The 9,413-nt window shown below is 36.5% G+C and overlaps 1 protein-coding gene across 1 annotated transcript; it reads left to right on the plus strand.

Moving 5' to 3' along the window:
• Window positions 1–2,472: 2,472 nt before the first annotated feature.
• Window positions 2,473–5,683, plus strand: LOC141499524 (olfactory receptor 1f45-like). Its single transcript, XM_074202210.1, has 3 exons — window positions 2,473–2,622; window positions 2,725–2,783; window positions 4,732–5,683. Exons 1-3 carry the CDS (start codon window positions 2,473–2,475, stop codon window positions 5,681–5,683), a joined length of 1,161 nt encoding a protein of 386 aa, XP_074058311.1.
• The last annotated feature ends 3,730 nt before the right edge of the window (window positions 5,684–9,413 follow it).

Below are 9,413 nucleotides of genomic sequence, written 5' to 3' on the forward strand. Positions count from 1 at the left end.
ACAATATGTTATATGAGGGTAGGAAGGAATCTTAGTACCTAGTGACAAAATAGAATATTACTATTGGATCATTGGAACTAAAAGGAAGGTTATAACACAAAATATCAGAGCTAAAAGGGGTCTTTAGAGGTCAAAATTTCATTTTTTTATAATACTTGAGGATACTAAAACCTATAAAGGGAAACAATTCAGGTCCCACAGTGTATTCAAAACAGACCTGGCATTGTAATCCTGATTTTCATTCCAATTAATTTTTTGAGGACATAATTTTTGTCTCCCTTCCCCAAGTTTTAAGCTTTAGAGAAGCCAGATTTGTAAAATGGTTAGGAAGATTGCAACTTTTTAAAACTCCATTTGACTTCTTCACTTCCTTCCCCATTTACCAAACAATTAATTACCTTTTCGATTCTAAAAGAGACCCAGGTATCAAAGAATCAGATTATCATTGGCATAGTGGAGTGAATAAAGAATTTGGACTTGGAACTGGGAAGATCTGTATTTAGATTCTCAGATACATATTGACTCTGTGATCAGACAGTCTAAATGAATAAGCATTTCAAGTGTCATATTACAAGGCATTGTTTTATTTGCTGGTAATAAGTTAAAAAAGAAATACTCCCTGTTTACAATAGATTTGCATTCTGCTGGGAACTTGGAATGGAGTCAGAAATGAAATAAGTGTAGAGAGATAAATCAAAGATATTCACCTTATTATTGGTCCAATAAAATACTACATCACCCTATTCAGATGATTTTCACTAGCTGTTCCTCCTACCTGCAATGTTTTCCCTCCTCTCTACTTTCTGACTTCCTTGAGTTTTTTTTTTCAATTACAAGTAAAACAAATCCTATTAGTGGAAGCCTTGCCAAGTCAATTTAATTTTCATTGCTTTCTTTTTTACTAATTATTTCTTATTTATCTGATATAAAACTTGATTGTACATAATTGTTTTCATGTTATCGTCTCCACTGGATTGTAAATTTCTTCATTTACCGGAATGATCTTTTGCCTCTTTTTGTATTCCCAGAAAATAGCACATTGCTTGACACATAAAAGGTGTTTAATATTCTTCCTGCCTTTCTAATAGTCTTACATCCTAATCACTTTTCTCCTCTCCCAACTTCACCCTTGCCCTATGTTCCAATGACATGGGCCTCCTTACTGTTATTCCCACAATTTAAACTTCTCCAGATGTTAAGTATCTTCATTGGCTATCTCCTATTACTTGATTTCTCTGTCTCCTCATCTGTGCTCCTGACATTTTTTTCAAGTCTTACTTAAAATGGACTTTCTACAACAAGCCTTTCCCCATCAGTGCTAGGAAGTTCTCTGTTGATTATCTACAGTTCTTAATCATATATATATATATATATATATATATATATATATATGTATGTATATATATTTTTATGTGTGATATATATTACTTATCCACTTTTCATTTTTATATCAGATGTTTGTAACTAGTTATTTGCACTTCTCCACTAGATTGTGAGTTCCTTGAGGCCAAGAATGTTCTTTCCCTTTGTTTAGAACTCCAACACGTAGCACAATTTTTGATACGTAGTCAGAGCTTAATAAATATGCATTGACTTTTGACTGATTTCATCTATGGCCAAGAGTCTCTGTCTCTGTCTGTATCTCTCTCTCTCTCTCTCTCTCTCTCTTTCTTTCTCTCTCTCTCTCTCTCCCTCTCTCCCTCATATAGATAGATAGATAGATACATACATACATCCATACATGTATGTGTGAATGTGAGTGTATGTAAATGTGTGTCTAGTTAGTTGACTTTTTTCATTCATCCTTGAAGTGGACCAAAATGACATCTCTATGTAAGAGTCAAATTACCTGATCAGAACAATACTATCTCGGAATATTCTATCATAGATTATAAACAAATAGGCCATGTAATAATTTTTGAGTGAATTCTCTCAATTTGCAGTTCCATGTACCAATTGATGGGGGGAAGTTTATACATACATATATACATATGTATCTACCTATCTATGTAACTATATGTCTGTCTATCTATCTAAGATATTTAGATCATAGTTTGGGATCCTGGCCTCCCATGGTAATTAGGTCAGAGTTAGCAAGCAGACAATTTTTAGTGTGCCTTTTCTAGCCCATTCTTCACCCCAAGAGGTATATGTAATCTAGTCCTTAAAAGACATCCAAGGTCCAACCAAATCCCTCAGTTGCTTATACTGAGAAAATGAGCTTTGACCCTGGCCGTCTGTGTTTAGGGCTATGATTTCAAGTCCCAGTGAATCTACACCTGTTGCTTAATCACTTGTCTGTCTCCACATGACTTTGAGATAAGTAAAAATAGCACAATGGCAGGTGTGATGTCTTTTGATTTGTGTATAAATTGGATTGAAGTGAGTCAGAATTGGACAAAGTCCTCAGCCTCCAGTCTCTTCCAGAGTTATCAAAGTCTAATTGCAGGACAAAATTCAAGATAACTGCTAATGGCTCAAGATGCAGTAGATATCCTTGCCATCTTGGATATTTTACTAAGGTCTAAATACTTCCCAGTGCCTGATTCAGCTGCCTTCATGGTCACTGGAACAATTTGTTCTCAGCCAAACTTTCACCAGACAGAGTCTTCACATATTGAGGTAAATATTCCCCATTCACCAAAGGGGTTTGATACTCCACAGCCTGTTTATAACAATCTGATGAAATAGTTTACTGAGGTGTGGCTATTGTGCATACTACAGGTTCTTGTAGTTACAGATGAGGATTACTTGTATCATGTGGATGACAAACATGGAAACCAGTCCTGTAAAGGTCTTTGCAACACTCATACCAGAGAAGTTAGTCTTCCCTGAATAGTTTATTGTACATTTATGTGTATATATTCATAAATATGTATGTACTCACATTTTATTTGTTAATTTTATATATAATCACTTTGTATATTTGCATTCATTGTGTATAGATACATATGGATGGATGAATATTTCTCTTGAAATCCAAATTCATTAAGAAAATTATCTTTCTAACTCAGTTTTCTCAATCTAATGCCTCCTCTTCCTCTACTGATTCACCTTAAATAGATAAAGAAATAGGAACATGAACTACTATTTGATGAATATAAAGCTGTCCTCCAAGAGGACAGCTAAGTGGTACAGTGTATGCTGTCTGGAGTCTGGAAGATTTTTCTTCTTGAGTTCAAATCTAAACTCAGACATTTAATAGCCGTGTGAATTTGGCCAAATCAATTAACACTATTTGTCTCAGTTTCCTCCCTCATCTGTAAAATGAGTTAAAAGAGACAATGACAAACCATCTCTATATCTTGGTGAAGAAAACTCCAAAAAGTATCATGAAGAATTAGATATGACTGAAAAATCAGTAAAGAACAAAATATCTCCTAGCTGAGAGGTTTCTTTGATTCCACCCAAAAAAGAGAGCACCTTCTCTGAAATTTAGAAATTTAGAAAATTGACTAGAAATTTGAGAAACTTAATGGTCTTTGTAGGTTTATACATCCAGAAATTATCAAAATCAGGGATTTTATACTTGTTTTGCTGACCCTGGACACTACAAATTAATTCAGCTAAGCTAACCTCCTTGTCTTACATTATACCTAGATATCCATCAACTAAAAATTAGAACTCTTCATGGCTTTTGTTCATATTCAAGTTACAAGAAAGCAATATCATTAGCTTGAATCTTTAATCTTCAGAAGGAATGAAGTTTCAAGATAAAAACAAACTGACTTGTTTGGGGTTAAGGGTTAGAATATTACTTTCATTGCACAAAGATGGAAACAAGAAACTGCAAAGATATAGAGAGTAGAAGAAAAGATCAAGAAAGATCATCATTACTAGCCTCTGTCTTTTGAAGACCTGTCACATGGAAAAGAATTCAAGCTGATTCTACTTTGTCCTAGAAGACAGACCTAAAGACAATTAGTGTAAGCTTCAAAACAAAGGATTCTATAGGGAGGAGTCTTTCTTCAAGTATCAATCAGTGGGCTTGACCTTTGCTTGAGAGGGCAAAAGGAAGTGATTAGAGCTTATGGATCTGGTGCTTAAAGAGACTGTAGAAGACATTCTGTTCAAAGTTCTTGTTTAAAAGAGCAACAAAATGACGACCAGTTGGGATAAGTGACTTCACAAAGTTCACAGATGGATGCAGTTAGGGAAGCAAATTCAAAACTAGGTCTTCTGTCTTCAAATTCAATAATATTCTTGCCCATGAATTCTTTAAACTCAATTGAGGTAAATGGAGATTAATTTCTAGGTAGCAATCAGTTCAATAAATAGCATTTATTAAATGTTTTTATGGGCCGGGCAGTGTAATAAGCTCTGAGGATATGAAGACAAAATTAAACAGTCCCCGACCTCAAGGTGCATAGTGTACTCTACTGGGACAAAAGATGCAAAGCACAGATCATCTCTTTTAGTTATTACTTCTGACTCTGGCCCTAGAGTGAATTGCATTAGAGCTTAATAATTTGATACATGGTTGGTTCCTGTGCTTTATTATTGAAGAAGAACAAAATAACATCACTGTGTTTGTCCAACTGTGTCTGATCAAACCGATGCAAAGTCAGAATGCTCTACCATAGTCTGGGCACAAATAGTCCAGGTGAGGCCCATGGATGTTTATATTGTTGAAAAACAGGTAGTAAAATTGATTCCTCATCCATAAGACCATTTATCTATTGAATCTTTAAATCCTTTATCTATCTCTATTCCATGTATTCTTCCTAACAGAAACATTAAAGGAGGAAATCAGAGTGGAATTTCTGAGTTCATCCTCTTGGGACTTTCACAAAAGCCTGAGGAGCAGACACTCCTCTTCTTCTTCTTTCTTCTGATGTACCTGATCACAGGTCTGGGGAATTTGCTCATCATTCTGGTCATTAGATCAAGTTCATGCCTCCATACACCCATGTACTTCTTCCTCAGTAATTTGTCCCTGGTTGACATCTTCTTCACCTCCACTACCATCCCCAAGATGCTAGCAAACCATGTATCTGGCAACAAAGCAATTCCATATGCTGGATGCCTAACACAAGTATTCTTCTTCATCATGTTCGCAGGGATCGATGGTATGCTTCTTACTGCCATGGCCTATGACCGCTATGTGGCTATCTCTGCCCCACTGCATTATTCCATGATAATGACTTCAAAGGTCTGTGCCATTCTTGTAGTAGTGTCCTGGATTTGGTCCTGTGGCAATGCTCTTATACACACAATCCTACTGACCTGTCTTTCATTCTGTGGTCACACTGAAATCCCTCACTTTTTCTGTGACCTCAGTCCCCTCCTGAACTTGGCTTGTTCAGATACCTTCATCAATGACTTGATGGTTAACACAGTTGGGGCACTAACAGTTATCATCCCCTTCATTGGCATCCTTATCTCATATTCTCAAATTTTTGTTACTGTGCTGAGTATCACATCTACTGTGGGGAAGTGGAAAGCTTTCTCCACCTGTGGTTCCCACCTCACTGTGGTCTCTCTGTTCTATGGGACAATCATTGGAGTATATTTTAGCCCTATAGCCACCCACACAGACCTACAGGACACAGTATCAGCTGTCCTGTACACTGTAGTCACTCCTATGATGAACCCTTTCATCTACAGTCTAAGGAACAAGGATATGAAAGAAGCCCTAAGGATGCTCCTCACCAGGAAATCCAGCCTTAATTTGAGACTATGAAGCATCTTCCTGGTTTGGGGGACTATGACTCAGACTACTCAATTGTTTTTCCTGCTTTTGTTGATTTATTTAATGTTTAATATTCACCATTTGCATGCAAAAACATTTTTATCATAAAAAAAAAACTTTTGAGTTCCAAATTATCTCCTTTCCACACCCCCTAAACCCCATGCTTCTTGGAGAAGGCAACCAATTATATATAGATTATACATGTGTAGTCATTCTAAACATTTCCACAAGTAAAAATTTTATGCTTCAATCTGTATTCAGACCATGAATTCTTTCTCTGAGCAAGGAAAGAATTTTTAATGTAAGTCCTATAAAGCTGCCTTAGATCACTTCAGTACTGACAATAGCAGTCATTCAAAGCTGATTACTTCATACACAGGCTTCAGCTCATGTCAATTGTTACAGATTTTTCTAAGATCATAATGCTCCTCACTTCTTATAGCAGAATAGAATTCCATCATAATAACATGCCATAAATGCTCTAAAACAGGCTATCCTTACTGATCCATATTTCTGCTCAGATAATATCATCAGTGACCTGAGGGTGACACAATAGGGGCACTAAAAATTATCAATCCCTTCATGGGCATCCTTTTCTTTTCCTAATTAATCAATATCCCATTCATTTCCATATTTTTGTATATATAGATTTTGTTTTTGATCTGTTTTAGAATACAGAATTTAGAATACAGACCTAGAAGCAGTACTGCAAGGTCAAAGGGTTAGCCCTTTGGGCAAATTTACAAATGGCTTAATAGAATGACTTCCCCAATTCTGTGACTGATTTTATAATCATACTTCTCAAGTGTTAGATAACTGACCTTAATTGCTTACCTCCCTTCTTGCACCTGCATCCATGTGTTGTGATGAAAAGAGCATAGCACCCTTTATCATAAAGTTTTCTTTTGATTCTGGTTCTACCACTTCCTTGCTGGGCAAATCACATAAATTTCCTGGATCTCAAGTCCCCTTATCCAGGAAATGAAGACATACTATAGAGGGGTACTCAGGGAAACTATGTAAAGGTCAACAAGATAAAGATCTCCATGGGGTATCTAGATGGCGCAGTAGATAAAGCACCCTCCCTGGAGTCAGGAGTATCTGGGTTCAAATCCGGTCTCAGACACTTAATAATTACCTAGCTGTGTGGTCTTGGGCAAGCCACTTAATCCCATTTGCCTTGCAAAAAAAAAAAACCCTAAAAAAAAATTTCCAGATCTCCAGATTAGAGTATTTGCTTGCCCAGATCATTGAAAAGTCAAAATACTTGTTTAGGGTCTCACAAAACATATATATCTGAGGTGGAGGTTGAACCTTGATGTTCTTGTTTTGAAGAAAGTTCTCTACTCAATTTTCTATGCTACCTCTCTAATAAAATACGATTATAAGAAATTCAGACAAGCTTGGAAAGATGTATAGGAAATATTAAAATATGTAGTACAACTTAAACAAAATATATATTAATGGCACAATAATAACAATAAAGGTTTGTATATTGTACACTGTGTACTAAGGGCTTTATAATTATCAACTTATTTGGTCCTCACAACAAGCCTAGGCTGTAAGTAATAATTCTCACTTTACATATGAAGAAAATGACCCAAGGAAGAATTAACCTACTTGTTCATAGTCAAACAGCTAGTCAATATGTATGGCTAGTTTTTTTTTTCAGGTTACAATCTATTTTTTATTCTTAATATTAATATTAATTTTTTCCAATTACATATACAGATAGCTTTCAACATTCATTTTTGTAAAATTTTGAGTTTCCTTTCCTCCCCTCCCTCCCCAGTCTTCAAGAGAGTAAGCAATCTGATATAGGTTATACATGCACAATCATGTTAAGCATTTTTTTCATTTTGTTAGTTCTGCTCCTGAGGTATAGGGAATATAGTTTTGACTTTTCTATGCTGTGGTCTGATCCTTGGCTTATCACTTGCCAAAATGTTGCCTATGCAACCCAGATGTCTCCTATAGAGAGATAAGTTTTCTCCTTTATGTCTGGGCTCTACCTGTGCGGTGCTTTGTTCCCAATTAAGTCCTGCCTGTGCCCCAGTCTTCCCAGGGCTCAGATTTTGTCTGGTGTTGGGACCCACTCTGCTTCCCTGATATCCAGCTGTTGGGAGCTGGGCTACACTGTAGCTAGCAACTTCCCATTGGCTTTCCTGCTTTCACCTCTAACTGGACTTATTTCCCCTTTTCCCCCTAAAAGAGAATCTTAACTGAAAAATCTCCACAATGTATACAGTTGAGAACTTGTTTTGATCTCTCTCTCTCTCTCTCTCTCTCTCTCTCTCTCTCTCTCTCTCTCTCTCTCTCTCTGCTTTTGTTTCGATCTGCAGTTTTAATGTTTGTGCAGAGCCTTCATTTAACATTGTGTGGGGAAAAGCTCCAGGAGCATCTTAGCCTGATGCCACCATCGTTGCTCCAACCTGGAAATCTTATCAATTTTACATTTAAAGTAGTTAATTTCTTCAGTCATTTTTTTTATAATTTTCCTGAATGACTCCCATTTCTTTTCTCCACTTTTCTTCTGCTGCTCTTCTTTGTTTTTTTTTTAAACTTTTTTTTATCTATTTCAAAACATATTTTGAATTTGAGGTTAATTCATAGCTCCTTTGACCCCTCACATGTAAACATTTTGTCATTACACTTCTCTTCTGAGATGGCATTTTTATCATCCCTATCAGAATAGTAACTTTCTGCGGCGGCTGGTTGGCGCAGTGTTAAGGGTGCCGGCTCTGAAGTCAGGAGTACCTGGGTTCAGATCCGGTCTCAGACACCTAGTGATTGCCTGACCGTGTGGCCTTAGGCAAGCCATGGGCAAGCCACTTAACCCCATTTGCTTTGCAAAAACCTAAAAAAAAATAGCAACTTTCTGTGGTTACCACTTTTTTGCAATTTTTCTTTGCTCATCTTAATAGCTGAACTCTGCACCAGGGTCTGGTCCTTGGTGTATTGCTTGCACATTGCATTGTCTATGCATCAGTTTTCTCCCTCCTTTAGCTCTTTCAATTGTTTTTCCTTTCATCCCAATGCTGAATATTTATGCCAAATTTGGACCAAAATACAAATTTCACAAATTTCTTTCCAACTACTCTCTAGATAAACCCATAAGAAGTAAATAACAAATAAAACTTGCAGGAAACATGTATTTTTCAATATAACATAAAAATCAGCAAAACATTCCAATATTTTTTGCATGACAACTTTTACTATTGTGGTGCATAAGTCTCAAATGAGCATTTGCAACTTTGGTAAATTTTCCTCTCCTAGCCATCATGCCAGATGAGTACTACCCCCCAAAAACATCTGTTTCAAATTAACAATTGTCTTAAAGAAACAGCAGACACGTACCTGGTGCTCTGACTTACCAAACCAGGAAAAGCCTAAAAGTGATGCTAAATGTTGCCACAAGAGTAACCAAATGAATACAATTGAGATAATTATTATTGTTGTTCATTTCTGTGTGTAAGCATGAATACAGCACTAGAGGTTAATCTTACTCACCTCTTGCACACAGCCCCTACAATCAACTTCATTCACTTCCCACACTGAAAGAGGTAGGATAGACCTGGCTTTCTGTTTGTGTTTAGTGTTGCCTGTGTTATGGTTTGTTCCCTCTTGTAGGATAGCCTTGAATTTCCAATTGTCTGTGGTGTTCCTAATGCAGCATTTTGTTTCCTTTGCAAGAGTACCCAAAGCTGTCTGGTGCATGAAC

The sequence above is a fragment of the Macrotis lagotis genome, chromosome X (assembly GCF_037893015.1).
Source record: "Macrotis lagotis isolate mMagLag1 chromosome X, bilby.v1.9.chrom.fasta, whole genome shotgun sequence".
Classification (NCBI taxonomy): domain Eukaryota; kingdom Metazoa; phylum Chordata; class Mammalia; order Peramelemorphia; family Peramelidae; genus Macrotis; species Macrotis lagotis.

Coding starts and splice junctions, on each gene's coding strand:
- LOC141499524 (XM_074202210.1), top strand. CDS start 2,473: ATGGCTCAAGATGCAGTAGATATCCTTGCCATCTTGGATATTTTACTA. Junction 2,623..2,724: donor CAGAGTCTTCACATATTGAG/GTAAATATTCCC, acceptor TGCATACTACAG/GTTCTTGTAGTTACAGATGA. Junction 2,784..4,731: donor GATGACAAACATGGAAACCA/GTCCTGTAAAGG, acceptor TCTTCCTAACAG/AAACATTAAAGGAGGAAATC.